At 55.7% G+C, this 27,117-nt stretch overlaps 13 protein-coding genes across 13 annotated transcripts; 7 read left to right on the top strand and 6 right to left on the bottom strand.

The window, feature by feature from the left end:
- Nucleotides 1-328: 328 nt before the first annotated feature.
- Nucleotides 329-703, top strand: GLOTRDRAFT_14745 (uncharacterized protein; the record flags this gene model as incomplete). Its single annotated transcript, XM_007867289.1, has 1 exon — nucleotides 329-703. A coding segment is annotated over one exon (375 nt), but the record flags the coding sequence as incomplete, so codon positions are not given.
- Nucleotides 704-1,115: 412 nt separating this feature from the next.
- GLOTRDRAFT_40920 (DNA/RNA polymerase) lies at nucleotides 1,116-4,245 on the top strand (the record flags this gene model as incomplete). Its single annotated transcript, XM_007867326.1, has 4 exons — nucleotides 1,116-1,861; nucleotides 1,925-2,127; nucleotides 2,187-3,814; nucleotides 3,868-4,245. 4 exons carry the CDS (start codon nucleotides 1,116-1,118, stop codon nucleotides 4,243-4,245), a joined length of 2,955 nt encoding a protein of 984 aa, XP_007865517.1.
- A 337-nt stretch (nucleotides 4,246-4,582) lies between these two features.
- Nucleotides 4,583-5,150, bottom strand: GLOTRDRAFT_128910 (uncharacterized protein; the record flags this gene model as incomplete). Its single annotated transcript, XM_007867555.1, has 4 exons — nucleotides 4,583-4,822; nucleotides 4,880-4,935; nucleotides 5,001-5,061; nucleotides 5,118-5,150. 4 exons carry the CDS (start codon nucleotides 5,148-5,150, stop codon nucleotides 4,583-4,585), a joined length of 390 nt encoding a protein of 129 aa, XP_007865746.1.
- A 170-nt stretch (nucleotides 5,151-5,320) lies between these two features.
- Nucleotides 5,321-5,795, top strand: GLOTRDRAFT_128909 (uncharacterized protein; the record flags this gene model as incomplete). Its single annotated transcript, XM_007867554.1, has 5 exons — nucleotides 5,321-5,436; nucleotides 5,492-5,514; nucleotides 5,567-5,619; nucleotides 5,675-5,698; nucleotides 5,751-5,795. The coding sequence occupies 5 exons, from the start codon at nucleotides 5,321-5,323 to the stop codon at nucleotides 5,793-5,795; spliced, it is 261 nt and encodes an 86-aa protein (XP_007865745.1).
- Nucleotides 5,796-6,035: 240 nt separating this feature from the next.
- GLOTRDRAFT_40805 (uncharacterized protein) lies at nucleotides 6,036-7,376 on the bottom strand (the record flags this gene model as incomplete). Its single annotated transcript, XM_007867321.1, has 8 exons — nucleotides 6,036-6,107; nucleotides 6,174-6,312; nucleotides 6,374-6,540; nucleotides 6,598-6,718; nucleotides 6,767-6,858; nucleotides 6,979-7,137; nucleotides 7,199-7,253; nucleotides 7,309-7,376. The coding sequence occupies 8 exons, from the start codon at nucleotides 7,374-7,376 to the stop codon at nucleotides 6,036-6,038; spliced, it is 873 nt and encodes a 290-aa protein (XP_007865512.1).
- A 119-nt stretch (nucleotides 7,377-7,495) lies between these two features.
- On the top strand, nucleotides 7,496-8,860 carry GLOTRDRAFT_75831 (tetrapyrrole biosynthesis, uroporphyrinogen III synthase; the record flags this gene model as incomplete). Its single annotated transcript, XM_007867553.1, has 3 exons — nucleotides 7,496-7,766; nucleotides 7,842-8,192; nucleotides 8,250-8,860. 3 exons carry the CDS (start codon nucleotides 7,496-7,498, stop codon nucleotides 8,513-8,515), a joined length of 888 nt encoding a protein of 295 aa, XP_007865744.1. The 3' UTR covers nucleotides 8,516-8,860.
- On the bottom strand, nucleotides 8,676-10,496 carry GLOTRDRAFT_128906 (uncharacterized protein; the record flags this gene model as incomplete). The annotated part of the gene is made up of 3 exons (XM_007867552.1): nucleotides 8,676-9,538; nucleotides 9,586-9,646; nucleotides 9,708-10,496. The coding sequence occupies 3 exons, from the start codon at nucleotides 10,494-10,496 to the stop codon at nucleotides 8,676-8,678; spliced, it is 1,713 nt and encodes a 570-aa protein (XP_007865743.1).
- Nucleotides 10,497-10,838: 342 nt separating this feature from the next.
- Nucleotides 10,839-15,094, top strand: GLOTRDRAFT_75830 (Adenylosuccinate lyase). Its single transcript, XM_007867551.1, has 14 exons — nucleotides 10,839-10,902; nucleotides 10,955-11,015; nucleotides 11,072-11,114; nucleotides 11,165-11,275; nucleotides 11,335-11,453; nucleotides 11,507-11,536; nucleotides 11,597-11,777; nucleotides 11,841-11,963; nucleotides 12,035-12,208; nucleotides 12,297-12,469; nucleotides 12,531-12,741; nucleotides 12,802-13,481; nucleotides 13,534-13,880; nucleotides 13,934-15,094. Exons 2-12 carry the CDS (start codon nucleotides 10,978-10,980, stop codon nucleotides 13,054-13,056), a joined length of 1,458 nt encoding a protein of 485 aa, XP_007865742.1. The 5' UTR covers nucleotides 10,839-10,902; nucleotides 10,955-10,977; the 3' UTR covers nucleotides 13,057-13,481; nucleotides 13,534-13,880; nucleotides 13,934-15,094.
- On the bottom strand, nucleotides 13,460-17,310 carry GLOTRDRAFT_138509 (Pkinase-domain-containing protein; the record flags this gene model as incomplete). Its single annotated transcript, XM_007867550.1, has 4 exons — nucleotides 16,661-17,310; nucleotides 13,934-16,609; nucleotides 13,534-13,880; nucleotides 13,460-13,481 (listed from the first exon to the last, which is right to left on the bottom strand). Exons 1-4 carry the CDS (start codon nucleotides 17,099-17,101, stop codon nucleotides 13,460-13,462), a joined length of 3,486 nt encoding a protein of 1,161 aa, XP_007865741.1. The 5' UTR covers nucleotides 17,102-17,310.
- A 1,489-nt stretch (nucleotides 17,311-18,799) lies between these two features.
- On the bottom strand, nucleotides 18,800-19,724 carry GLOTRDRAFT_128903 (uncharacterized protein; the record flags this gene model as incomplete). Its single annotated transcript, XM_007867549.1, has 2 exons — nucleotides 18,800-19,019; nucleotides 19,129-19,724. 2 exons carry the CDS (start codon nucleotides 19,722-19,724, stop codon nucleotides 18,800-18,802), a joined length of 816 nt encoding a protein of 271 aa, XP_007865740.1.
- Nucleotides 19,725-20,682: 958 nt separating this feature from the next.
- Nucleotides 20,683-21,967, top strand: GLOTRDRAFT_93268 (uncharacterized protein; the record flags this gene model as incomplete). The annotated part of the gene is made up of 6 exons (XM_007867548.1): nucleotides 20,683-21,141; nucleotides 21,205-21,353; nucleotides 21,421-21,544; nucleotides 21,605-21,757; nucleotides 21,850-21,913; nucleotides 21,939-21,967. The coding sequence occupies 6 exons, from the start codon at nucleotides 20,683-20,685 to the stop codon at nucleotides 21,965-21,967; spliced, it is 978 nt and encodes a 325-aa protein (XP_007865739.1).
- Nucleotides 21,968-22,546: 579 nt separating this feature from the next.
- GLOTRDRAFT_138508 (uncharacterized protein) lies at nucleotides 22,547-24,340 on the bottom strand (the record flags this gene model as incomplete). The annotated part of the gene is made up of 1 exon (XM_007867547.1): nucleotides 22,547-24,340. One exon carries the CDS (start codon nucleotides 24,338-24,340, stop codon nucleotides 22,547-22,549), a length of 1,794 nt encoding a protein of 597 aa, XP_007865738.1.
- A 1,281-nt stretch (nucleotides 24,341-25,621) lies between these two features.
- GLOTRDRAFT_138507 (rRNA adenine dimethylase) lies at nucleotides 25,622-27,037 on the top strand (the record flags this gene model as incomplete). Its single annotated transcript, XM_007867546.1, has 7 exons — nucleotides 25,622-25,788; nucleotides 25,839-25,851; nucleotides 25,907-26,055; nucleotides 26,113-26,602; nucleotides 26,657-26,763; nucleotides 26,815-26,888; nucleotides 26,964-27,037. The coding sequence occupies 6 exons, from the start codon at nucleotides 25,622-25,624 to the stop codon at nucleotides 26,855-26,857; spliced, it is 969 nt and encodes a 322-aa protein (XP_007865737.1). The 3' UTR covers nucleotides 26,858-26,888; nucleotides 26,964-27,037.
- Between the last annotated feature and the right edge of the window lie 80 nt (nucleotides 27,038-27,117).

Here is a 27,117-nt window from a genome sequence, read left to right as displayed (position 1 = left end):
AACTGAGGAAAAGACAACACCCGGACTTTGCCGGTTCGTAATATTGCCGGGCGCTTAAGTATATCCCGGTTTGGAATACAGAAAAATAGCTGCAGCTTGTCTGGCAGTCTTTACCTTGACCTCTACGACGACGATGATACCCAGGACTGCTCGCAGGCTAGAGACGACTTTGCTGCCGTACTCTCGACAATGCCTGCCCCGTCCTGCTCGGTTCTACTCGTCTCCTTCAAAAAGAGTGGACGCTCCGGCCCTCGCAACGGCGCAGGTGCCAAATGAGAGCTATCCAGCATTCCTGCCTCCGCGACCAGAGAATTCCTTCTCTTCTGAATTGCAAGGCTTCAAGAGCCGGAGCTCGCAATACACGATCCTTCCGACGCCCCTCCCCGACGATGCTCCGCGCTCTCCCATCAATGACTTCTACTTCACGGATTCGCCCACGCAGGATTCGTTAGCGGTCATGGATGCATGTCTCAAGATTGGCGCGCTGCCGAGGGCACAAAAGATATTCCACCTGCTGCGAGAGCAGCGGCGAGGCGACCCGGTCCTTGAGCCCCGCTTATTCAATGCTTTCCTCAATGCGTATGTCAACATGGCCACCACAAATGCTGAGGAACGGGATAAGTGGTTGGGCGATGCTATACAGCTCTTTAGTGATATGCAGGAGGGGAAGGATAGGGTACGATCCACAGCGGGATCTTACGCTCCCATGTTGCTCGCTTGGTCACGGTGAGTCGTGTGCAACCTAACAGTCGCCGTGATACTCAGTCGATTGTAATAGATTCGGCACAGAACTATCATCATCATCGTTTCTACAACTCCCCTCTCCTTCTGCTCTAGTCGCTATGTTAGACGATCATAATATCTCGGCGCTTGCAGTGGTATCCGACCCAGCGATCCAGTCCTCCGAAGAGGCTAAGAAAATTACCCAGCTAGTACTCACTGCAGCAGTAGAACAGAACAGACAGCGGGTCATTTCCGAGCTGCGGGAGGCCGAGACAGTCGCTACCTCCCCTGACCCATTCGCAGGCGTTCCAGAGGCCATGCCAGTGATGCGACGGAAGGTCGACGCTGCCGCTGAGGAATCTGACGAAGTGTCGCCTTCCACGACCGAGCAAATGGAAGTGCCTTTCAACCTCGACCTCCTGCGCAAACACCTTGCGCGGGTCAAGCTCGCGCGGCAGATCTTGCCTGAGGATATTAGTACGCGACAGAAGGTGCTCGAAGACTCCGCGATAGACGTTGCGCGTGAGCGTCTTGCGCGGCAGGCGGAGATGCTCGCGGAATTGGGCATCAAGGACATGGCGCTGACACGGCATGGACTGCAGGCGTGGATGTGGGAGTGGCACCAGAAGCTCCAGGAGCGGCTGCAGACAGAGATCAACGCGCTCATTGAGCACGAGCGCGAGAAGATGTCGGACAAGCGCTCGAACGAGAAGCAGTGGCTGGGCCCGTTTCTGCAGCTGCTCAAGCCAGAGAAGCTCTCGCTGATCACAATCCTGGAGCTCATGCGGATGAGCGGGACGGGTGGCGTCACTGACGGGATGAAGACCGCCCGGGCGCTGCTGACCGTCGGCGGCGCGGTGGAGAACGAGTACCACGCAGAGACAAGGAAGAAGAATAACATCTCGGTGCCGCAGCATACACTACGTCCTGGGCAGGTAGCGTTCTTCACAGGCCAGGGGTACCAGGATCTGTATGCGCGTCGGGTGGCGGCGAGGAAGTATATGGAGGATATGGAGGAATGGACGGCGGAGTGGCCCGCAATGCTGAGGGTGCGGGTGGGAAGCTTCTTGGTGGATAACTTGATCGACGTCGCTACTGTGACACGGACGGCGTCAGACAAAGCCACTGGACAGGAAGTGTAAGTTGATCTGTCGGTGTCGCATGGTCGTCTTTTAACTCACTGTCTGCTTACCTTTGACAGTTCGGAAGAGCAGCCTGCGTTCTTCCATTCCTATGAATACGTGCATGGGCACAAGTTGGGTGTTATCAAGCTGAACTCTGTGGTCGCCGAGCGACTTGCCGGAGATGACATCAGGGATACGGTTCCACCACGCAGTTTGCCCATGCTTGTGAAGCCCAAGCCTTGGTTGGATTACAATGACGGGGGTTACTTCCACATCAAGTGTGAGTCTACCTTCGATTTCAGTCATAACTACCCGTAACTAATTTGCAACCGACCTTAGCCAAAGCCATGCGCTTCAAGGAGTCCCAGGAGCAGGAAATCCACCTCCGGGAAGCGGCTAAGCAAGGGAAGATCGAGCTGATTTTCGCGGCCCTGGACGTGCTGGGATCGACTCCCTGGGTAGTCAACAGGCCCGTGTTCGATGTCGTGCTCAAGGTATGGAACTCTGGTGAGAGGTTCGGGAAGATCCCTGCCGCTACCTATGATCAACCCGAGCCCGAGAAACCCTCGGATTGGGAGACGAACCCTAAGGCAAGGAATGTGTACCTGACTCGCGTCCGAGGGTATCACCAGGCGAAGGCCAACAATCATTCGGAGCGGTGCAGTGTGAACTACAGGATCGAGATCGCGCGCACCTTCCTTGGAGATACGTTCTACTTCCCTCACAACATCGACTTCCGCGGTCGCGCGTACCCTATGCCTCCTCACCTGAGTCACATCGGCGACGACTTGAGTCGTGGGCTGCTCAAGTTCGGCGAAGCGAAGCCTCTTGGTGCGCGCGGGCTGCGATGGCTCAAGATTCACTTAGCGAACTTGTACGGTTATGACAAGGGCAACTTCGACGATCGTGCAATATTTACAGAGCAACACCTGGACGACATTTACGACTCCGCTGAGAGACCGCTAGAGGGCCGTAGGTGGTGGACAAAGGCTGACGACCCGTGGCAGTGTCTGGCGGCCTGTATGGAGTTGCGCGCCGCCCTTGAATCCGGAGACCCGCTAGCCTTCGAATCATCTCTGCCAGTGCACCAGGACGGGACTTGCAACGGTCTGCAACATTATGCTGCTCTCGGAGGTGACGAGAAGGGTGCGAAACAAGTCAACTTGGATGTCACGGATCGGCCTTCCGATGTGTACACCTACGTCGCGGACATGGTGGAGAAATCGCTCCAGGAGGAAAAGGACACTGAGAAGTACGCTGCCCTGCTCGCTGGCAAGGTATCTCGGAAGGTCGTAAAGCAAACAGTCATGACCACTGTGTACGGCGTCACTTTCGTTGGCGCCAGAGAGCAGATCGAGAAGCAGCTGAAGGACAAGGGTGAATTGCCTGAGGAAGAATGCTGGCCGGCTTCTGCATACCTCGCGAAGAAAGTCCTCAGTGCTATCGGAGATCTGTTTTCAGGCGCGAAGGACATCCAGGTCTGGCTCAATATGGTCGCTCGCCTCATTACGAAGTCCATCCCACCCAACCGCATCGAAGACGCCTCGAAGGACCTGATTACGAAGAGCGGGCAGAAGAAGCAGGGTAACCGGGTCAAGAAAGAGCAGATGTCCAGCATGATCTGGACGTCGCCGATGAATCTGCCTATCGTCCAGCCGTACAGGAAGACGAAGAGGAAGCAGATCATGACTTCTCTGCAGTCCGTCTATATCTCCGACCCCAACTCCCCGTCGGAGGTGAACTCGATGAAGCAGGCCTCGGCGTTCCCTCCCAACTTCATCCACAGTCTGGATGCGTCCCACATGATGAAGACGGCCTTGCGGTGCAGAGACGAAGACATCACGTTCGCGTCGGTTCATGACTCGTATTGGACACATGCGTGCGATATTGATCGCATGTCTGCCCTCATCCGAGAGACTTTCGTTGAACTTCACACCGGTGAGGTACTGAAGAAGCTCCGTGCAGAGGTATGTTTTGCGTCTTTTAATCATCCTCATCAATCTAACTTGCTTCTTTCCAGCTTATGGTCCGTTATCAAGGGTTCAAAATTCCGCTGCTCTCCCTCAGGGGTACTAGCGTCACTAAGAAACTCAAGCAAATGGGTGTCAAAATACCGGAGATCCTGGAATTGTCAGAGAAGGCCATCGCGGCAGAGGCTGCTGAAGCCCGCGAGGAGGATGAAGACGCGGTCGAAGATGTCGACGATGTCGAAGCGTCGGAGTCGAACGGTCCTCAAAACTTGGAAGAAGCCCTCGAAGTTGCGCATGTGAAGCGGCGCAACCGCGTGACCCCCTACTCGAAGGTCTACATCGATGTTACCGACCTCATCCCTCCAGTCCCGGAGAAAGGCTCTTTCGACGTCAACACGATCAAGAAGTCCCTCTACTTCTTCTCATAGATTCAGGATGGCTGTCTACGCTTTCGCATATTAATATCGCATCGCAACACTCCCCGCTTTCAGACGCATTGTAGCATATATCGGCGCACTTGCATTTTATCTACTGGTACCACACTGGCATTGCTTTATATTGTAACTTTATTAGCAATGGGTTGATTAGACTTCACTGCATGAAAAATGCAATAATCAGGACACTTCTCAAATGCCAGTGGGAGCAGAGACGCGAACGATATGAAGGCTAGAAAAGGTTGCATCTATTGCAAGACAGCGGTCCCAGACGTCACAAGACAACATTCACCAGCACTATACTGCACAACCACCAACTTCTGAACGCCATCTAGTGGTGTGCCTCCTCTCCCTTGGGAGGATCGGCCTCGAGGAATGCGAGGAAGGCGTCTGCACCAGTTCCGACTTCTTCCGTAGAGGCAGCCGCGGCCGGGGCCTTGGACGCCTCCTTGACGGGCTCCTGCGCGTCGTAAGCCGAGAGCTCTGATGCGAGGTCTGCGGGGACTGTGGGGGGCTTCGGTGCGCTGGGTGCAGAGAAGGGTTTTACATGGCCGACGTGGGCGTCCTTGGGCTGACCGGAGGACGAATGTTATTTCAGGGATGCTACGGCTGTAAACTAAGGACGTACCAGAGGCGGGGCCTTGTATGATTTGATCTCCTTGACATAAATTTCCTGCACCAAGTCTAACAACCGCCCCATATCTCGTCGGTGACTGGCATCCGCTTGCATGCCAACTGGCGCAACATACCTTTGCGGGAGACGGGGGACGTCGACAACGCACGCGCGTTGAACCGGGCGGTGGAACGAGCCTTTGCAGCGCAATGTTAGAAATTACACGGCCTTTCAGCTGGAATGAAACACGTACTGCAGTCGCAGCCTGCCTGAGGACGGCGCTCATCGTTGCAAGAAAGTGAAGGGGTGACGTGACGGTTTATGGTCACGCCCGGGCTCGACGTCACGACCTTGCCTGGCCTTGCCGAGGCGTCGGGACGCGTTCGACCCGAATATAAGACACCCACCGAGACTTGACTGCAGTCTGCATACACACATCACATCTCATCCGACGACATGCTTGCCAGAATCGCTGTTCCGCGTCGCCTGCCCGCTTTCTCGTCGACGGTGCTGAGGGCTGCATACTCGACCGGCCGCGTCGAGGGCAGCACCGCGCAATCGAAGGAGTTCAGGTGAGTAGACGGACGTCCGGGAAGTGTCTGATACTGAGTGTATGCCTCATTTTAGCAAGAAGGAGAGGGCTCATGAAGGTCGGTTCCCCCGCCTATATTGCTTGTATGATGCCTAATGGCAGTACCACAGATCAGTACGCCAGGCAACATGAGGCCGAGCAGTTGAAGAAGCTCAGGGAGCAGGTGGGTATCGCCAATATATGCATAGGCATCATTACTTCAACTAAAAATGTACAAGATCGAGAAGAAGAGGCAGGAGCTGGTGAGTACAACCCTTTGGTCGGGCAGGGCTACTGTCTGATCCGTCCATGCAGGCTCAACTCGAGCAGGAGCACTCCGAGATCTCCAGCAAGAAATAGACGCGCATGCACTGCTCGAAACTAATCAGTGTAAGTGTTGTAGTCTCTTCGGGGTATCATAGTGACCCAATGTTGTCTCCATCCAGTATTTGTGTCCTTGTCACTTGTCTAATGTAGCAATCAATGAAATTGGCGCGTCGGACTCTGCCTTGAGCTGTCTGACACTCCAGACCGGACGCCGGCCCCTCTGCTAAGCAATGATAAAAACATGCACTCTATTATGTCCTAACGGCCTGTGCACTATGGATCTTCCCGCCCACCTATCAGACGGATGATATTTTCGTACACGGTGAACACAATTCCTCCACTCAACTGCGCGCGAGGACGGCATACAGTCAGCAACCACAATATGACCCATGATTATGCGGGGAGACTGACCATCAAGCGCACCAACCGCGGTGTCGTGCCCGTCCAGAATCGCAGCACGCCCTCCTCCGTGAAGATCCGGTACGCGCAGTGGAACGAGTTGCGGTAGTGCTGGCGCGCCGTCAGCGACTGCATGCGCGTTTTGATCACGCTGTCTCGCGGATAGGGTAATCAGAACCCGTCCTGAAAGTGAGGGAAGCACCAATACGCACTCCAACGGCATGGTGGTGTAGACCGTCACCAGCCCCGCGACGGCGCCGATCCCGAAGGTGAAGCTGCTCGGGACGCTCTGGCCGGGGGGCATCCGCGTCGCGACGTATTGACGGAGTGTCGTATACGTCGTGAAGCGGACGGCTGAGTTGGCGCCCTGGCGCATCATCTAGTCGTGTTATATCGCCAGTAAGCTGCTAGTTACAGAAAGGCGGGGCAGCCTTACGACGGGGAAGAGGCCGCGGTAGATACCCGATAGACCCTCTGCCTTGATAATTTGTGACGTGCCGTGGATGAGGCCGCGGTATTGCGGGTTGGGGCGCTTCGCATCGTCGATGAGCTTCGTTCTGACAGAAATAAATGTCTGTCCGACGAGAGACGAGGGCGGCACGTACTTGATAGTCTCTGACGGAGTAACGGCCAATATGGCTTCCGTCATACCCGCACCAAGACCAGCTGAAAGATGGAGGTATGAGTCGGAATGATTCTTACAGTGTGCAGCACGCCATCCGACTTGCCTAGCAGACTCCTTGGTGCGCTTACTTTACCCTCCCCGCGTCAAAGTATGAGCGCTAGAAACTGGACTTCAAATGGAGGAGATGCTCACCTCCTTATCCGCAAGCATATGCTTGAACTGGTCGTAGCTGACGAACCGCACACCCGCCTTCAGGGAGTTTCCCGCCATGAGCGCTGTGCATCCCGAATACAGTCCCTTGACGCCTTGTCGCTTGACGGTGTCGCGTATGATGGCAATCATGCCCTCTTTCTATCAGAATTTATATGAGGATCTCCCTTCACGCCGGTTCGCATGTGTGTAACAATCGCACCTTGCCCTCGAATTGCGAGCGCGTCTTCACGAATTCGGTGGGGTAGGTCACGAAGCTGTTAGCTGGAATTCGTCAGCGTATGGAAGGCAGCATTATACACTAAAACTCACGCCTCCACTGCACCAGCGGTCGCCCCAGCTATCAGCGAGTGCAGCGGTTTCTCCTTCTTGGACGACATGGCTGCACAGTGCACTTGCAAGTCTGCAAACGAGTCTAGTCAGTTACCACTGTGTCAGAGTTCCCACGATTAGGACACTTCTCTTATCCCTGTTTGATAGCTTCTGTAGATCTCCTGCCATGTCAGTCCCCGTCGTCCTCCTCCGCTCGCCGTCCACCGACGGCCCCGACCCCTACGAAACCGCGCTGCACTCGAAGGGGTACGCCGCCCTCTCCGTCCCCGTCCTCGAAACCACCCACGTCCACCTGTCCGAGCTCAAACGCATCGTGCGCGGAGGCCCCGCCCGGCACGCCCTGAGCGGCGTGATCATCACCAGCGCGCGCTCCTGCGCGGCCTGGCGAACCGTCGTCGAAGAGCTGGTGCACGACTCAGACTGTTCGGAACTCCCAGGTCGGTGGTGCGTTCGCCCTGGACTGTAATACCGTCTTCCAAAACCGAGCTGGTGTTTCGCTACTTGATCAGCAGCGGCAGCTTCTGAGTCCTGGGCGGCCACGCCCTTCTACGTCGTCGGGCACCGCACCGCGTCGTCACTCCTCGATATCTCGAAAGCCTACGGCGGGCTCTACGCGCCCCGCGATGTACGGGGCGCCGAGGAATCCGGTACCGCGGAGGCTCTCGCGCGGTTTATACTGCGAGACCTGCCCCCCGATGGTGCATCTAGGAAATTGCTCTACCTAACTGGGGACAAGAATCGTGATACGCTGCCCAACATCCTGAGAGGGGGCGGCGTGGAGCTGCACACTCTGCAGGTATACGGCACGCAGGGATCTACCACGTTCGAGCGTGATTTGCTCAGCGCTATCGAGCCTTTCCCAGGTGCGTGATTCCTCTATATCCTATGCAGCGCAGCATTGCTGAGTGCTGGGATGATAGTTGATTCCCGATGGTGGATCGTCTATTTCGCACCATCCGCTGCAGAGTTCGCCACCCCCACACTCAGGAAATACTTCCACCTCCCACAGGTTGACGGCCCAACAGCGCCTGCGAACGAGCGGGCTGCCAGGATAGCTGCTATCGGGCCGACGACTGCCAACTTCCTCCGCGACGAGCTGAGGATCCTCGTTCATGCTGTGCCAGCCAAGCCTAACCCGGACGAGTTGGCTCTTAAGCTCGAGGCGGCTGATAGTTTGCTCGGGTAGCAGTGCCTACATCCAACTATTCATCGCGAGTAATACACATGTCTCTAAAGCAGTCCGAGATGTAAGAGTACATACAATCATGCAGTCCAATCGTACCCGTAGATCATCCCAAACGCCCAGTAAATACCCAGAACAAACCCACCCAGCCCGTTCTTCCTCTTCAAACCTCAATTCCATCCCCGGGACACAACAACCCATCTAAACTCTCCAACCCCAAATACCCCACCCCGACAGGACGGTACACCTCCAGCGTCCCCTCTAAAAACCCGTCCATATCAAACTCCCGCCTCACCCCGCCCTGCTCGACCACCTCCAGCGTCCCCAGCCTTGAAAGACTCATCTCCCTTTCCACGTCCCACTGCACCGCGCACTCCCTTAGCACGACGGACGTGTGATCCCCCGCGAGGTACCCGCGGCCCATGTGGTGGCGCGTGTCCCGCCAGGAAATGATATCGCCCCGGCGCAGCGCGGTGTCGCCCCCGCACCACGTCCCCACGCCGGTGTCCGCGGACCCGGCGAAGACGAGGTGCCCGTGCGTGCGGTACACGCTCGGGACGGGCGGCTCGACGCCGGGGAACCGCTCGAACTGCCGCAGCGCCTCCGCGGCCATATTCGCCGTGCCCGTAAACCGCGCCACGAACCCCGCCACCGCCTCGCCGTACACGCCATGCGCGCGCACCAGCGAGTCCCGGTCGAGCGGCGGCGGCGGCGGGCGGTAGCGCGCCGCGCGCCCGGCCCTGTTGGGGTCGGCGTCGGCGTCGCCGCGTGTGAAGGAGAGGGAGAACCAGCAGATGCTGAGGTCGCTGAAGAGCACGCCCGCGGTGAGCGTCTCGTCCTTCCCCACGTACACGCGCGAGGCGCGCAGGAGCATGTGGGCGCTGCCCGCGAGCGGGGGCGGCGTCGCCGAGGGGGAGAGATACCATGCGTGGTCCCAGGGGGTGGTGGGGTGGAAGTACTGCGCTAGGTCGCGGGCGAGGCAGGGTTGGTCGTGCTGGGTGGGACGCGGGGGTTGGGCGGGGGTTACTGCGAGGGGTGTCAATGGGCGGAGAAGGGGGAAGAAGCGTACTTACGTACAGGCGCTGGGGATGGCGAGGAGGGCAGTTTGGGCCTGGACCAGTGGACGATTGGCGGCTGTTAGAGATGTCAGTAGTCAGTACGAAGCGTAATATTAGTTGGTCCGAATTAGACATACCGGGCCACTTGCGTGCGATGGGGAGAGGGCGGGCGGGAGCCTGCGGTTGGGAGCAGGACTATCCGCGGGTGCGGGTGCGGATGTGTACGCAGGCGCGGGTGCAGGTGCGTGCTCGTTGGCAGGCGGATGCGCGAATTTCTCCTTGGACGACACAAAAGTGGGGTGAGCAGTCGGTCCGACATGCCTGCCCGTCAAGCGGGAAAAGAACTCGTCCAACCAGGAAAAGAACACCTCTTTATCCTCGGGCGAGAGGTTCGCCCAGTCGATCTTGTCGATAACCTCCTCGTGGTGTTGCGACGCTGGAATCGACGCAGTGCTCCTGCGCGCAGGCATTGGCGGGGGACGAACAGGCGGGGGAGCCAATTCCTCTGGGGAACGCGTGGGCAGGGAGGGCCGGGTCGAGCGAGACGGGATGGACGGGCGCGTGGATAACACGGGTGCAGGAGGCGCCGAGACCGCATCGTCTACTTCTGCCCTGGAGCTGTTGCTGCGACTCGGTGGCGGGCCATAGAGCTCGGAATCGCGCGTCTTCACGGGAACGGGCGGCGGGCGGCGTGGAGGCGGGTTGCTGTAGTCCCAGTTGGTCTTGGCCGAGGGCGTGCTTTGGAGGCGGTCCTTGGTGTTGATCGCTTTGGAGACGGTCGCGTCCTTTGCTTTGACGGCTTTCTTTTTCCAGTCTTGGGGGAAACGGTCAGCAAACGGCAGACTCGTCGGGATGTAGTGACGATTCCGAATCTGAGCAACAATTCGATCGTCGGCAGTCCCAGAACATTCATGGTATCGTTCCATCGCATCTCCCACTGAACATTCCAACGTAGCACGGGGATGTGCGTTACAACCCATGACTTGACGCTGGGTCTCGTCACCTCGCAACGAGAGCACAAGACACTTCTTTCTCCCTCTCTGCCTCACAGACCAGGAAGCAACTCACCTTCCAAAGGCATTGCAATTCCCCCGTCAAAACACTCAAGGATATTGAGCAAAGACCGGTATGGAAAGACTTGCGGTGCAGCTGAGTGGGAGCTGCCAGGAGGAGGAAGTGATCGAAATGCCAATTACGCTCGGCTGCATCCGAGCCAATCACCGGCCGTGCCCAAATTGTCCGACAGATCTGCACTGTCCAAATTCTGCGCCGCCTCTGCCTCTGCTTACCTTTTCCCACCGGAGTTGGTTTAAATAGACACATATCGCGCAAGTAAGTGTCATCCAGCTCAAAATGTTGGACACTAATAACCAAAATCCTCCAGCTGCATAAAGGACATCAGGCATCATGGAAGCTTTCGACACCTATCAGACGCCACTATCCAGGCAAGAGCAATTCCATTCATTCTCTCATCATGACCTAATTGAACACTTTCCGTCAGCCGGTATGCCAGCAAGGAGATGGCCCATCTCTTTTCTCCCGCTGTACGACTCAACACTGCTGAGAAGGCATGGCACCTAACATCTCCACATAGAACCGCTTCCACACCTGGCGGAAACTCTGGCTGAACCTCGCCATCGCCGAGAAAGAGCTCGGCCTCACGCAGATCACCGACGAGGCGATCGCGCAGATGCAAGCGAACCTCGTAAGCATGCTCCTCCTCCCTGCCCCTCTTACACTCACTCATGCTTATACCGTGTGGAGGACTTGGACCCGGAACAATTCGCGGTGGCGGCAGAGGAGGAGAAGAAGCGGCGCCACGACGTGATGGCGCACGTCCACACCTTCGGCAAGGTCGCGCCCGCCGCCGCGGGCATCATCCAGTTCGTCCTGTTCTCCTCACCTTCCCCCAAGTACAAACACCAATTCTCTCCAGCCTCGGCGCAACATCGTGTTATGTCACTGAGTACCTCAGCTCCCCCTTTCCCCTATGCTCGTGTCGACTAACGTATGTGGACATATACAGCAACGCAGACCTCATCTTCCTACGCACCGCCCTAACCCTCCTCCTCTCCAAGCTCGCCGTCGTCATCTCGCGCTTTGCCGCCTTCGCAAAAGAGTACCGTGCTCTCCCCACGCTCGGCTTCACGCACTTCCAGCCCGCGCAGCTCACTACGGTGGGGAAGCGCGCCACGCTCTGGCTGCAGGTCCGTTTTGTCTCCCCCTCAATCCGACGAGAAGACGGTGACAATTGAATTCTGCGCGAACAGGAACTCCTGTGGGACTTACGCAACCTCAAGCGCGCGCGCGACGACATCGGCTTCCGCGGCGTGAAGGGCACGACAGGCACCCAGGCCTCCTTCCTCGCGCTCTTCGACGGCGACCACGACAAGGTGGGTATCCCTTCTCTGCTGCACTGCACCCTCTGCCCCTACGCTCCTTCACACATTCACTAACGCCCCAGGTGGAAGCGCTCGACAAGCGCGTGACGGAGCTGATGGGCTTCGGCTACGCGTACCCAGTCACCTCGCAGACCTACTCGCGAAAGATCGACGCAGACGCGCTCGCCCCGCTCGCCTCGCTCGGCGCGACCGCGCACAAGATCGCCACGGACCTCCGTTTGCTCGCTAACCTCAAGGTGACTCTCCTTCCTCCCCTGGCACCCCCCCTCTTTCGCGCCGTCCTCACCACAAAATTCCCTTTCGCTAACTCCCGTGTATGCGCAGGAAGTCGAGGAGCCCTTCGAGAGCACACAAATCGGCTCCTCGGCAATGGCGTACAAGCGTAACCCGATGCGCTCCGAGCGCATCTGCTCGCTCGCGCGCCACCTCATGGTGCTTCACCAGAACGCGCTCATGACCTCGAGTGTGCAGTGGTTCGAGCGCACGCTCGATGACAGGTATTGCCCTCTCTCCCCTCCGCCTTTCTCTCCCTCCCTGCTGACCGTTGCCCCCTCCTAGCGCCAACCGCCGCATCACGCTCCCCGAAGCCTTCCTCACCGCCGACATCGTGCTCACGACACTCCAAAACGTCTCCGAGGGGCTCGTCGTCTACCCCAAGGTCATCGCGCGCCGCATCCATCAGGAGCTCCCCTTCATGGCGACCGAGAACATCATCATGGCGCTCGTGAAGAAGGGCGGCGACCGCCAGGAGGCGCACGAGAAGATCAGGGTCTGTGCTTAGCGCTCAGTGTTCTTGCTTCGGGCTTGTGTTGACGCTGAACCGTACCAGGTGCTCTCTCACGAAGCAGGTTACCAGGTGAAGCAGCTCGGGCTCGAGAACGACCTCATCGAGCGCGTCCGCCAGGACCCGTACTTCGATCCCATCAAGCCCGAGCTCGACACGCTCCTCGATCCGCAGAGCTTCATCGGGCGCGCGCCGGAGCAGGTGGACAAGTTCCTCGCGGAGTGGGTCGAGCCCGCGCTGCAAGACCCCGAGTTCGCGGCCGCGCTCCAGAAGGGCACGAAAGCAGAGCTGAATGTATGAGAAAAGCGGGAGAGATGTAAATGTATCGTGATTTGTATCAGTCGACCGGCCTGTGTCGAAAAAACCATCGTTCTGGGTCATGACTCGAGAGGATATACATGGCGTGACGAGAAGATGCATAGATAAAAAGTCTGATGGGATTGCGAAACGAAACGAAACATAGCGACCTGTACAATGATAGTAATAACAGACGAGGAAAGGGGGGATAATCTCGAATGGATGGATGGTCACAAGACCACGTACACCCAGAGGACTCGTAAATGGCCCGAGAGAAAACATGAACGTAACACCTCATGAGACTGGATTAGGGTATGAAATCCGAAGCATGATAGCAAACAGAACAGTAGGAATCGTTAAACCAGATCGTCAGATTTTGTCGAGAACGGCGATGTCGACCCTAAGCCTAGTGCTGCAGGGCCGCCCGGCTACAGGATGCGAGTCAGCGAATCATTTAGCGCAAAAGGGGAGAATACTCACTCTCTCAGAGTATCATAAAGGAACTTGTAGCTCCGAAGGTTACCCTTCAGCCTCCGCACGTCCAAACTGTAGGTGTCGTTGAGACGGTCTATACGAGTGAGTTCCACAGAGAACCGGACTTCATCGCCGATGTCTTCCGTGCGGTCTCCGAATAGCGGCTCGCCCACGGGGCTCGGTTCCTGGACATACGAGCCGTTGGTGGCGCTGGGAGACTCGATTGTTTCGTCCACGGAATGATGGCCGATGGACGATACTTGCGAAGACTGACGGCGCATCAGGAGACCCCTGAGCATTCCACTTCCAGTGAAGGAAGAATGAGAAGGGACGGGCAGGCCACGCTTGTCCACCTAACATAGAAGTGGTCACTCCACGGTCTACTCGCATAAGACAATGGACTTACGCCATTAGAAGCTGCGGTGCCCTGCATAGCGACGGCTGCCATGCTTCCCGGACTCCCGGGCGCAGTACTGAGGCCAACAATACCGGCAGCCTTCTTCCTCTTCTGCCTGATGCATCTATACTTGAATTCACTCTCCTGCTGCACCTCAATACCCATACCCTCCAAAACCTCGCGGACATGCTTCATAACCTCAGGAGGAGGTCGAGTCGTAACCATGTCCTGGTCAACCGCACCATGGTGGATGCGGATAACACCTGCCTTGCTAGCACCTCCACCTGATCTCCAAGGGATCCTGATTGACGTGTCGGCGGTGCCAGAGGAGATACGGCGCTCATTACGATGCGCCGGAGTGGGCGTAGCAGAGATAGGAGCACCCATACCAGATCCGTTGCCGCTATTCTGCATCGGCGTGGTTGAAGCCGGCCTATAGGAGCTCGGAGGTTGCATAGGTCGACCCCGGTAGTCTCCTGCGACCGGTGCACCATGCCCATCGTCGCTGACCTCGAAGGATTCCCGGTTCCTGCTCTTCGACCTGAACCATTGCATGACCTTCGCAGCTTTGCTAGAAGAGGCAGGCATGCCGAGGCCGACATTGGTCCTGGATGAATTGGTGTAACTCGGTGTAGAAGGCGGAGGAAGTAAATCCGGTCGCTCGCGAACAGGAGCCTCCGACGTCGGAGCTGGACTCTGCGAGAACGACATATCCTTTTCGTTCACAGGGGTCTCCGGAGGTTGACGACCGCGCGTCCTGTTCTTGATGGATCGACTGATAGGCTCGACCATCACTGTCAGCGTATTCCTCCTGGACTTCTTCGCAGAGGCATCCGCATACTCAACAGTGCCAGCAGGAGACAATTTCTCCTTGTCAGGAGGAGAGAGAGCGGCTTGTAGAGTGGACGGGCGCTTATGGGGAGTGGAACCAGGCATAGACTTCGTGGTTCCGTTCTCAGATGCATAGCTGGCACCGTACTGGGAAGTATCCGAAGGCACGCGCGACGATGCACCATTCGTGCTGGCACCATCCGACGCACCGAATATCTTGCTGAGCCCAAGCTTGTCGACAGACATCCCGCGCTTGTGTCCACTAACCCTAGAAGAACCAGAAGACTGCGAGCCATGCTGCGCGTGCTGAGAGGGCAAGGGCTTCTCTTCTGCGACCCGCGGGCTCGCCGACACAGCGGACGACTCCGACGCAGAGGGTGGAATCTTACGCTGTGAAGGCTCTCGGCGTGCACCCGCAGCGCCAGACGTGGGCGGAACCGCAGGGAGAGGTTTGAGTGCACTTTCAGCAGAAGGCCGGCGGGCTCTCGTCCGCTCGGGACTGCCTTGCATGGCGTGATGCGAGCGACCCTCGGTGACCATATCAGTATCCGTCGGCTCTCTCCTCGAGCCAGACACTGGCTGCGAAGTCTGCTCTTGACCATTCTGACCGTACTCCACCTGGATCGTATGCCTCATACCTCCCTTCTTCTTGCTGCTTTCCGGCGACGCCTTCGCGTGGCCGTTTCTACCCGGCGTAGCTTCCACCTGCACATCATCTTCGCGCCTTCTATTGGGTTGAAGAGGTGCTTTCGAAACAACATCCTCCATTGGAGATCCAACAGCGGGCGATATCTGCACGCTAGGCGTCTCGCGAGACGGTACGGGTGCAAACGGATCGTCATCGAGTACCGGCTGCGACGACGTTGGCACGACCACAGCCGAGTTATAGCCTCTCCTTGAGGCAGGCGAGGATGTGTACATTGACTGATCGACGGAAGTTTCGTAGAGGTACTCGGGCTGAGGCTGCGAATGGGTCGCTGATTGATGATGGTGAGCATGGCCCTCTCTCTGTGATCGGCTCCTGGACGACGGCGTAGCAGCAGCAGTGCCCGAAGATGCCGCCCCATCTGTCCTGGCGCTTTGAGTCCTTGCGATCGCTCGAGGCTCCTGAGCCTGCGCAGCTTGCCTCATCTGCCTCTGGTACGCCAGCCGCTTCAATTGATGCTGCTCCATGGCGGCGCGCTCCAGGTCTTCAACAGTCTTCGTGAAGAGATGGTGATACGGCGCAAGCCATTGATGACACATGATCGTGGGCAGATCAGCGCGACGTGCGGGGTCTGCGACCAGCATCAACGATAACAGATCGCGGGCTTCCGGCGAAATGTGGGGAGGGAACGTTAACGTGGTGGTGACAATGTACTTGTACAACAGATTGATGTTGTCACCATCTGGGTTGTCGGGATCGTCATCGAAGGGCAGATACCCTGCCAGCATAGCGTACAGGATGACACCGCACGACCAGATGTCCACCGCCGAACCGACGTAGAGGCCTTCCGAGATGACCAACTCGGGCGCAGCGTAGCAGGGAGACCCACAGCTTGTCTGCATCAGGTCGTCTGCGCGATGTTCGAAACGATTGGCGAAGCCGAAGTCAGTGATGATAACATTGCGATTCCGGTCCAGTAGAAGATTTTCGAGTTTGAGGTCGCGGTGTACGATTTTCTTCTGATGAATGTACCAGACACCGGATATCAATTGCGAGAATAGCTTGCATGCATCCTTTTCCTTCAGGTAGCGATGGGCGAGGATGTGATCAAAAAGTTCACCGCCGGACGCGTATTCTAGGATGATTCCGATATATTTATCGGTCTCGATGACGTCGTACAGACGGACGATGTTGGGATGTTTGAGGGTCTACAGCCGATACATCAGACAGAACACATTAAAGCGGGCGTAATTACGCACCCGCAGAACCTCGATTTCTCTCTCAATTTTTGACATCCGCACGTTGGAGTCGATGTTTCCTCGTCTAATAAGCTTAACAGCCACCTCCTCTCCCCATTGCGAATGCAGTCCCAGCTTCACTTTGCCGAACTCACCCTCGCCCAACGTTTGCAAGAGGAGATAGGGTCCAAACTTCGGGATTGTACGACGCGGGTGAGCCGCAGCGTAGGCGATGGCCGCTGGGTGCGAGTATACATCGCGATAGGCAGGCTGGTCGTTCTGAGAATTCTCTTGCTGATGTTGAGACGAGGACACTACATTGTGGGAGGCTCGATGACGCCCTGCAGACTGTGCAGGTGGTGTGGAATTGACAGTCACGGATACCGGTCGCGCGTTGCTGGCCTGCCTCGACGTGCCGGGAATCGAGGATTCTGGTATCTGTAAGCTAGTAGAGGCGTCCATGGCTATTGGCGGGCGCGTCTAGGTGAACGTAAGAGTCAAGTTGAAGTCCGGGGAAAGAACAAAAGAAGTGGCCTGTTGAACCCCGTGCGTAGATGATGCCACTGCAACGAGAAGGGAAGACGCGGGTCCACAGCTCGCGTAAGCCGAGGCTGTTGGCTAGAGCAATACCAACTCCGCAGCTAAGTACCAAAATCGCCCGGCTCAGCCCCAGAAGCAAGGAAAACACGCCCTTGTCTTTGTCGTCGTGGCGGTCGTCGAAGAGAGTAACCAAGAAAAGGATCGACTGACAGATCGCGAACAAGAACAACGTGGGCTTGATGGCTCAGCGTTGGCGCTCGTCTGTTGTTCTCAGCGTCCAACGCTGTTCCTTGCCCGACCTATGCTCTTGACCCGCGGCCCAAAGATTTCCGGTGTTCGCGACGGGCGATCTGCTGTCAGAGTCGAGGATTTCGTCTGAGCGGGGGAGGGCGCAACTGGCCAAATACAGCAGAACGGCAACAACGGTTTGCCGTGATTATGTAACTGTATTTTGCCCGGTGGGCGCTTATTGGGCTCTTGCGCGGCGAGTTGCGTGCGCCCATCTTTGCACCGCATCGTACAGCAAAACTCCAGCCTAGACTGAAAGGCCACAAGCAGGCAGTTTGGCGGACAATGGACCACCAATACCATTGTTTACTCTTCCCAGAATCGCCTCTATATGAAGCCTCGTCTGCTGGTTCGATAGGTACGTCAGAGATGACAGCACCAATCCATACCTAGTGCTTTCCTTATTTTCCTAATTGCGTGTCAGAAATGTCCTTGAGCGGAACAATGCAGTGGTGGGTAATTCCACTGGTTCACCTTCCCGACCCGTCAAGGCCAGATAGTTAAATTCATCGCAATACTTCAAGAAATGCCTTCAAGCAGGCTTCACTGTTCAGTCAGCGGGTTGCGTTTGAGAGGGCTTGGTTCCCCAATAAAACAAAACACTATGCAGCTGACCCGAATACGTCCGCAATCTCTGTATCTTGACGGAACTCGATCAGAGCCGATGCATGGACGTCTCGCGTAAATGGGCGACTGATGGCACTTCCTTGACATTATGCCTTGTCACGGTCGTCATTGGTATAAATGAAATCAGCAGCAATATCCAATACATAGTGAGTGCTCTATCTAAACGACTACTACAAGAACCTATTGTCTTATGCATCGGTTCGTCGCTAGCACAGTCCGTAACATACATAAATACATGCGATAAATATAATAGTAGAGTTGTAAGGTCTGCCTGTCACGTTCAAGTATGGCTGTCTAACATAAATAACTTGTGTGCAGGTTAGCCCCCGGACCAAAGGCCATATGGTCCGTCCACAGAAGGTCCGCGTCATGTGGTATGTCGCTCGCAAGCTGCCGCCTGCTTACCTTCACTCGAATTCATACTCGATTTGTCGCACACTGCACCCCGCGTGCAGATTGAATCTCAGTCCCTTCTCCAGCCTTCTGAATCGGTCGACCGATAACGGATTATCGACCGAAGATGCAAGTGCGCTGATCCGGCTGCGGAATGCCCACTACTGACCGACACGAGGTGGCGATCCGAGTGAAAAGGTTCCCAAGGAGTTCGCAGTCCATTGGCGGGAGGACTGATGGGTATTCCTGCCGAGAATTCAGCGAAACTGGGTAATCTTGGAGCGGGGCGCCCAGAACCTGACGTGATAGATGCTATCGCTTCAAGTTGATCGATAGTGCTTGAAGTATCTCGCTGTCTACAAGGCAGGCCTGCACGTCCAACGTCCACATCGTGTCCGGTTTGGCTGGTTTGGGATCGCCGGTGTGTAGCGTCTTTCCCTCGAGGTACTGACGCTCGCACCGGTTGTCGGCCGGCAACAACACTTCCTCCCGTTCCACCTGAGCCTGCCCTTCCCTCCCCATGCCTGGACCCCTGTGATACAGCCGCTAGCGCCACCCCGTATCCCGCTGGTGGAGGTTTGAGTGAGCTGGTCTGCTCATCACTCCTGCCTCCAGCGTGGCGACGTAGATGTGCTTCATACTTTACTCCCGAGCCCTCCTTCTCTGCTCCGGTGTCAGCTGAAGATGTCGCCTGGCGAGATCGCTTCTCTGCACAGGTGGGACACTTTCTGACGAATGCCGCCACTATCTGCCGCGGGACATAGGAATACATGTCCTTCACGACACTGCTCGTGCGATCCCTGCCTCCATGCTGGCACAACGAATGGCAATAGCAAAGGATGTCGTACAAGTCCTCCCTGATGGCTACGGGGCGACTCTGATGCATCAGCATAAGAGGTCCCTGTTCGCCTGTGCTGCCAGGTATACGTTCCAAGGAGAACTTCTTCCTCGCCCAATGCCGGAACTGTGCATCCTCGACGCTGACGTCTCTTGGGTACCGAAGGGTGTAGTGTATGGTCCCGTACGTCTTCCTGTCTATGAGAGCTTTCCGGACTTTGCGGTGGTGCAGATTCGAGAGGTATTCATCGACGATTCCGGTGAACTCGATGCGCGTGGGGTATCCGGGCTGATCGGACGTGCCCGAAACTTGCAAGAGGCGGAGGTCCGGCGAAAGGGGACGTAGAGGAGGCGTTCGACAGCGGCTTTCCCACTCATCCTTGAAACTGAGCGATTCCATCGGAGCCACTGAGGATGTCCCGAGAGACAGATGCGCTGATGAAGACAATATACCTTATGTATCGATGTCTCCACGAGCTCCGGAGACGAAGATCCCGCAAAGCTTAAGATGTGCATGGCCACCCTAATGATCGGGTTGCGATCTCTCATTCCACTGCCTTTCAACGACGCGGCAAGTAAAAATGTTGGACCTTGTATTCGGAGGATGGGGCATCTGTTCGTTATTGCTACATATGCTGATTTGATGATAGAACGACAGAGTTGATATCTTCGTAAGCCCAAAAAAACCGTGGAGCCGGCATTTTCGCCATCTTACGGAAAGTTGGGCATGATGCGCTGTTGACAGAGAAGGCCCACTTCAATCATGTTGGAAGACATGTGCGATCCTTTCGATGCACTGCTGTGGATCGCTTTGGCAGTGGGACATTGCATGGTCTGCACCATTCCATCCGACTGTCAGCACTGATACTCTTTTCAGGCTATGCAATACCACGACCTCTTTCTACGATAATCGCCTCTTTTATAAGATAATAATCAAACCGAGGAACCTTCTCCTGGCTGACAGTGACAGTTTTGTATGCGATAGTCATGCAGCGCCACTGGCTGAAAGAGGGAACCCCTAATTTAGGGTTTGATACCACTCGGCAGGGATCGGAGCTACTGACGAGTCTGCGGGATCGAGCGATGTTACCAGCCTGAACGTAGTCCACGGGCTATCGCTGATTGCGATGTTGGTGCCATCTACCTGCATAATCAGCTTGGAATTACGGGTATTGGAGCGGCAAATATGCTGCTTGGGCTTTGCTTCACGCAACGTTAATGTCCGCCAAATTTAGCGACTGGTCACCCGACGCACCTTCCCGAACATATGCCGCTTGCCTATCAGTTGGCATACAGCTGGTGATATACCATGGTGGTACGCATTATGGCATCGGAGACTCGTCTTTGGCATAACCACCATGTCGAACGTTAGGACTACTGGAGGCCCCTCTCTTTTCTCTCTGGCTATACCGATTTTAGCCGGGGCTTTGGCTTTCCTACAGCCTCAACCCCTTTTCAATGCGGTGGGCAAGGTCAACGTCAACCCCGGAAAGGTGACTCGCTGGGTCAACAGTAGTGCTGTGAACAACGAGCGATGCACAGTCCACTATGAGGGTGACGCTTGCGAAGACGTGAAAATCCACTTTGCCAGCAACACGGCGTTCGTGGCCTGCGGCAATCCCGAGGAGCGCACGAAATGGTATCCAGCATCCGGACGCTACGATGCCGCTTCCCGGGAGGAGGCGTCATTCAAAGAGTATCTGCTGAAGTATGACATCAAACGGAGAGAGACAACGAAGCTGAAGGTTCACGGATTGGATGGTGATTTCATCACTCACGGCATAGACATATACTCGTTCCCCGACGATCCTACCAAGGTCGGTAGATCATCCTAGACACCCCTGCGTAAGGGCTCTCACTAAGACAATGACGTTTCATAGATACACATCTTTGCAGTGAACCATGCTCGATCGGGGGACTCCATCTCGATCTTCTCGCACACCTTAGGCTCCGATAACGTCGTACTTGTAAAGGACGTCAAACATGCTGGTATATACAACGCGAACGGCGTCGCGGCTACTGGACCTCTGTACGTAGATAACGATACTACATCTCTACTCATAGCCTCAAGGGGGCTTGCTTCATTTGTCCTGCAGAAACTTTTATACGACCAACGACCACTACTTCACCGCCAAGGACGGGATTTTCCGCCGATTCGAGGATTCATACGGCCCTTGGACTTGGGCGACGAACGTTCAGCACTGCGATGCCAGCGGGCCAGTAAGTGATTCCCCTATCGAAAGTCTGATCGCTCACTAGGACAACTAACATACCTCGTAGAAAGTGACATGTCGTCGGGTTTCAGATACACATCCAGGAGCCAATGGTATACTTATCTCAGACGATGAGCTATATGTGGGCGACTGTCGCACGGGGGACGCTCGGGTATACGAGATACAACCGGACCACAGCCTGATCAACACCGCTACCATTGTACGTTACGTGCTATTTTCGAGCCTATTTAGCTTCGCTCATCCGCCCTTGTGGCCTTCCTCCTGCACCTGCGACCTTCACGATGTTGTCAGCATCTGGGAGCAGCCGCTGATAACATTAACATCATTCCAACAACACGGGACGTAGTCGTTACCGGTGCGCCTATCTGCTACTGACACAGGCTATCGCAGACTAACTGGGCCCTCCTAGTCTTCCCAGGCATTGAGCGTCGTTCTGCCTACATTAACCATGCCCACGAACTGGGGAAGACCTACAAGGTGCCCGCCGCAGCCGTCCGCCTCGATCGGTCTGAGGGTTTCAAGCCCTCGCTCATATACTACGACGACGGTTCAGTCATGAGCTATATGACCGTTCTCGCCGTAGACCCCTACAATAATGTCCTCATTAACGGCGGCGTCTTCCAATACGGGGGTTTCGCTGTCTGCGATCTCAATAAGGGGGCCGTGTAAGACATGGCAAGTTCTATCTGTCCATACTTGCTCCTTGATTGTCAACATAATGTCGTAGACTTGTGCTACCATTCTAATACTTTACAACGTTGTACAGAATTGGACAAAAACAGTATCGTCCGACGAATCACATATGTACAGAGGAGAGAAGAACGAATCTAGGGGATACAAAATCCATGTGAAATAGTGATACAAATGTCGTTTGTTCTAGTAGTTGTTGTCCGGTGGTACAATGTGATGAGACGCCTACCGGCGAGAGAATTCGTGACGTAGACTGATCATGGCCCTGCCACGTTTATTGAGAAACAACTTTGCGGCTTCATCTTCCCGAACGCCGCTTCCTGCCAGGGGAGACGGCCATGTCTTGATACCCTACATTCTGATCGTGTTCCAGTTGCTTCCTCTTTCCTTTAGCCTTACGCTTGCCCTCAGCATTCTTCTCGCTGCCACATACAACATCGCCCTTGGCCACGTCGAACGATGCCGAACTTCCGGTAGGCATGTTCGAACGGTCCGAGCTGAGAGGACTGACGGAAGACGGCGTGAGGGGAATGGAGCCGCCGGGGTGGAGAGTGGATATCCTGCTTAGGTCAAGCGGTGGCGGCCGCGAGTGGGTGTATGCGGCACCACTGACCATGATTGACGGCACAGGGTTCGTCCTGGGCTTGGTAGCTACGGGCCGAGATGGAGAGGCGTCACACGAAGGGGCGAATACCTCGTCGTCGACGAAGTACTCGCGTTGAGCCGAGCCCGAGTTGTAAGTGCCAGATGGGACGCCATTGCCTAGCAGGAAAGGATCGATGGGGATTTCGCCCCGCCGTCCCTCCCGAGTATGGCCCAGGACACCATCGTCGGTTAATGCTGCCACAATGGGAGGAAGTCTGACGGCCTCTTCTTCGCCGCGACCGTGAATATAACTGTCGTCGTCGACGCCCTCCATGCGCAGCAGTTGCGAGACGCTTGGTAGGCGGTGTTTGCTGGGGCTCGAGGGGAACGAGGACGGCGTGGAGAAGGGTGGGAAGTTGGGATCTGATTCCCAGCGCTGCGCCTTTGGAGTGAATCCCGTAGACTGGAAGGGGAAGTGAGGGCTGGCGTTCTCCCTTGGTGGAGACGTAGGGATAGGTGGTAGATGCAGCGGCGGCAAGGTAAGGGGGAAGTGTTGCTCCGTGTCGGGCGTTCTGAGCGAGGAGACGGACGTATCAATGCTCGACGTGGAGCCGCGGTGGGCATGGGACGGAGGTTGTAATGACGGCATAGGGATGGGAAGAGATGACCATGGTGGCATGAATAAAGGATGACTGGGAGGATGGGTCATAAGTATTCCACCATCATGGAAGGGATACACCGGTCCCGGCCCGAAATATACCATCCCGGGATCCTCTACATCTACCACTTCCTTCTCCGCCTTTCGGTCAGGTAAAAATTGAGCGCGTGGTGGACTCGGCTCGACTTTCTCCGGAGGCTGCTGTTCCGTGAAGGGGATGTAGATGGGATCTCCCGTCTTCCGGAATTGGCACGTCGGACAGGACGCCACAAAGGCTGCTATAAGGACTTTCGGAACATACGAGTACAGGCTCCGGACAACGGCGCACGTGCGATCCCTCCCTCCGTGCTGTGCGAGGGAATGGCTATGACAGAGAACAGAGTACAAGTCCTCTTTGATCGCAACGGGCCTGTTCTCGTGTACGACCACATGCGGTGGACTGTCAGGGTCTCCACTCTCAGAGTACGGACCACTGTACCCTGGGACGTGCTCGAGCGTGAACATCTTCCTCACCCAGAATCGGAATTGCGCATTGCCGATTCTGTGGTCGGTAGGATTGGTGAGGGTGCCGTGGATCTTATCGTACATTTCCCGGTCAATGAGTGCTTTTACGGCCTTCCTAGGGTGTAGAGATGCCATGTATCGCTCGAGGATGTCGGAAAACTGGGCCTGGGTAGGGTAACCATGTCTATCGTGAGTCGTGGGAGCGACGGCGGTTGGGCTCGGTCCTGTAGGCTGCGGCTGCGATACGTCCCTTTCCGGAGCAGACGCAGTCGGTGAAGTAAGTCGTTTCTTGGTGTAGGGCTTCGTCCTCGAAGAGCGCGCCTGGCGCCTTGCTCGGGGTGTCATGACGAAAATATAGTACAGTGAAGACAAAGGAGTGGAATCGTAGAATCGTTGGATCGTTACGAGTTCATATACTTGAGCAGAATCAACATCAGATATTCAGCTGGCAGCAGTAGCGAGCACTTACTGATTGAGGCTGGGGGTATATGGAATGGTGTTGGTAGCGCACTGAGAGAGATGGGAACGACTCGTCGGACTGCAACCGACGGCGCTTCTGCGCGTCAAGTCACGTGAAGGGGGCTTCTTTGGCCTATTTTGGGTAACTAAGATCGACTCGTCTGCAGGCGTCGGGATGCAGTCTGACGGTTGTACGCCTTTGGATCCAGACTATAATCATTTCTGTCGTTGATTTGAGTGTTCTGGCACTCTGCATAGCTGCGTTATCAGACTTATTGCGTCCGGTTGATATGATGATGATGATTATCACTCTGCTCTCGGTCCCTCCGGAGCGGGAGTTGAGGAATCGCTGGCAGACTGAATATTCTCTGAGACGATCAATCCCCCCCGCAGAAGGTACGGGAAGGATAGCAAGCATGTTTTGATTCCATTCTTTGATCACGCCCATGTGTTTGCCACACTCCCTGTTCCAGCCTGAGTGTGGCTGGAGCTGAAGTAGTGAATGGCCCTTGCGCTCGACCGGGCGTGACGGTAAAGTCAGAAGTGACTAACCGAAGGCAATATAAAACACCCCGTTTGGGCCCCTCTGTAATCGAACGACTTGGGATGTGAATATGATGGTAGACCACCCTCGCTATTCGGAGTTGCACGACCACATATTGATTATATCAGGTTGGCATTATCTCTGCCACTATCATCCACTGAGATCGCATTCAGGAAGCGGAAAGAAGCATTGTAAGCCGTGTATTCACTAGCGGCAAGCTGGAGGAGATATTACTCATCTTGTCGCCCATTGGGAGATGGAATGCTAGGACAGGGCCTGCCTTGCCAATCGGGATTCAAGGCTATTTCAGTATCTTGCTAAGTATATCCCTTCCATATATACGACCTTGGCCAGTCAACCATCAAAAATACAGAGTTACTAGTAGGTTATGGGTGTCTCTGCTCACAGTACAACTTAAGTTGCAATATACAACGTATGCAGTGATTATTCACGGTCAACCCTGTCCTGGTCCGAGGGAGGGTGGGTATCCTTCTGTTCCCGGCACACTCCGGCAGGTCTCTCGGCGGACCTGGGACCAGTGCGGGACCACTTCTCAGACTTGGAGCCTGAGCATCCTTGGACTTGCTGCAGAGGCCCACATACCTCCTCCTCGTATCCCAAAAATGCCTCGCGCCACCTCCGAACGCTTCTCTAGAGCGCACCAACCACCCGTCAAGTCGAAATCAAAATCTGGGAGCAGTGGTGACGCTGGCGGCGCTGCACACAACCCAATTTTCAATACCGAGCGGTTCGGGCAGCATATCCTCAAAAATCCTTTAGTTGCGCAAGGGTACGTCCGTGCTACTTCAAGCCGTGGCAGACGCTTATGCTTACGAGTAGTATAGTTGACAAAGTGCGTTTGCGAGGGCTCTTCATCTATCACACTCTTGATTGACGGAGCAAAACAGGCCAACTTGCGACCGACGGACAAAGTGCTCGAGGTTGGTCCTGGGACAGGGAACCTGACCGTGCGGATATTGGAGAAGGCGAAACATGTGACGGCCGTGGAAGCGGACCCTCGGATGGCTGCAGAGTTGACGAAGCGTGTGCAGGGAAAGTGAGTGTACGCATAGTCCTCCGGCGTCCCATGCAACTGACTTTACTTCCTCCCCAGACCAGAACAGCGAAAGCTAGAAATCATGATTGGCGACTTCGTCAAAGCCGACCTACCCTACTTCGACGTCTGCATCTCCAACACGCCCTACCAAATCTCCTCGCCGCTCGTCTTCCGCCTCCTCTCGCACCGCCCCCTCTTCCGCGTCGCGATCCTCATGTTCCAGCGCGAGTTCGCCATGCGCCTCGTCGCGCAGCCCGGCTCGAACCTCTGGTCGCGATTGTCCGCGAACGTCCAACTCTACGCGAAGGTCGACCACATCATGAAAGTCGGCAAGAACAACTTTCGTCCACCGCCGCAGGTCGAGAGCTCAGTGGTTAGGATTGTGCCCGCGGACCCGCCCCCGCCGGTGAGGTTCGAGGAGTTTGATGGGATGAATAGGATCGTGTTTAGTAGGAGGAATAAGACGGTGCATGCGAATTTTTTGGCGAAGGGCGTCATCGAGATGCTGGAGCAGAATTATCGGACGTGGTGTGCTGAGAAGGATAAGGTACTTTCTTCTCTCGTAGTCCGCCGCGTCTGTGCTGATTCTGTTACCTTACAGATTGTGGAAGATGATCTTGATATGAAGGCGAAGGTAGAGCAGATTCTGCTCGACACCGGCTATTCAGAAGAACGTGCGGCGAAGATGGGTATAGACGAACTACTGAAGTGCGTTATCTCGTATTCACCTCAACACTCTTTACTCACCTGCGTCTGTAGATTGTTATCAGCGTTCCATGATGCTGGCGTTCATTTCGCATAGGGCTTCGGGTTGTCAGTCTCTTCTATAATCAGTGCGGTCGTTCCTCTTACTGTGTTGAATTCATCATGATTGTTTCTATCACCTCTATACTATCTGATTGGTGTAGGGTAATGGAGCATACAGGTCGGCTACTCGCACTACTTTATCGATGGAATCGGCATCCGAACTTCCCCCCCCCCCTGAAGAGCAGCAAGTACCCTCCTTGCCTAGTTGGCTCGTCGAAAACTGCGCGAATCTAATGTACAATGTAGGTCCTTTTG

Source organism: Gloeophyllum trabeum (genome assembly GCF_000344685.1).
Source record: "Gloeophyllum trabeum ATCC 11539 unplaced genomic scaffold GLOTRscaffold_00006, whole genome shotgun sequence".
NCBI classification, from domain to species: domain Eukaryota; kingdom Fungi; phylum Basidiomycota; class Agaricomycetes; order Gloeophyllales; family Gloeophyllaceae; genus Gloeophyllum; species Gloeophyllum trabeum.
Note: the sequence above shows the minus strand (reverse complement) of the source record. Positions and strands in the feature narration are given on the sequence as shown.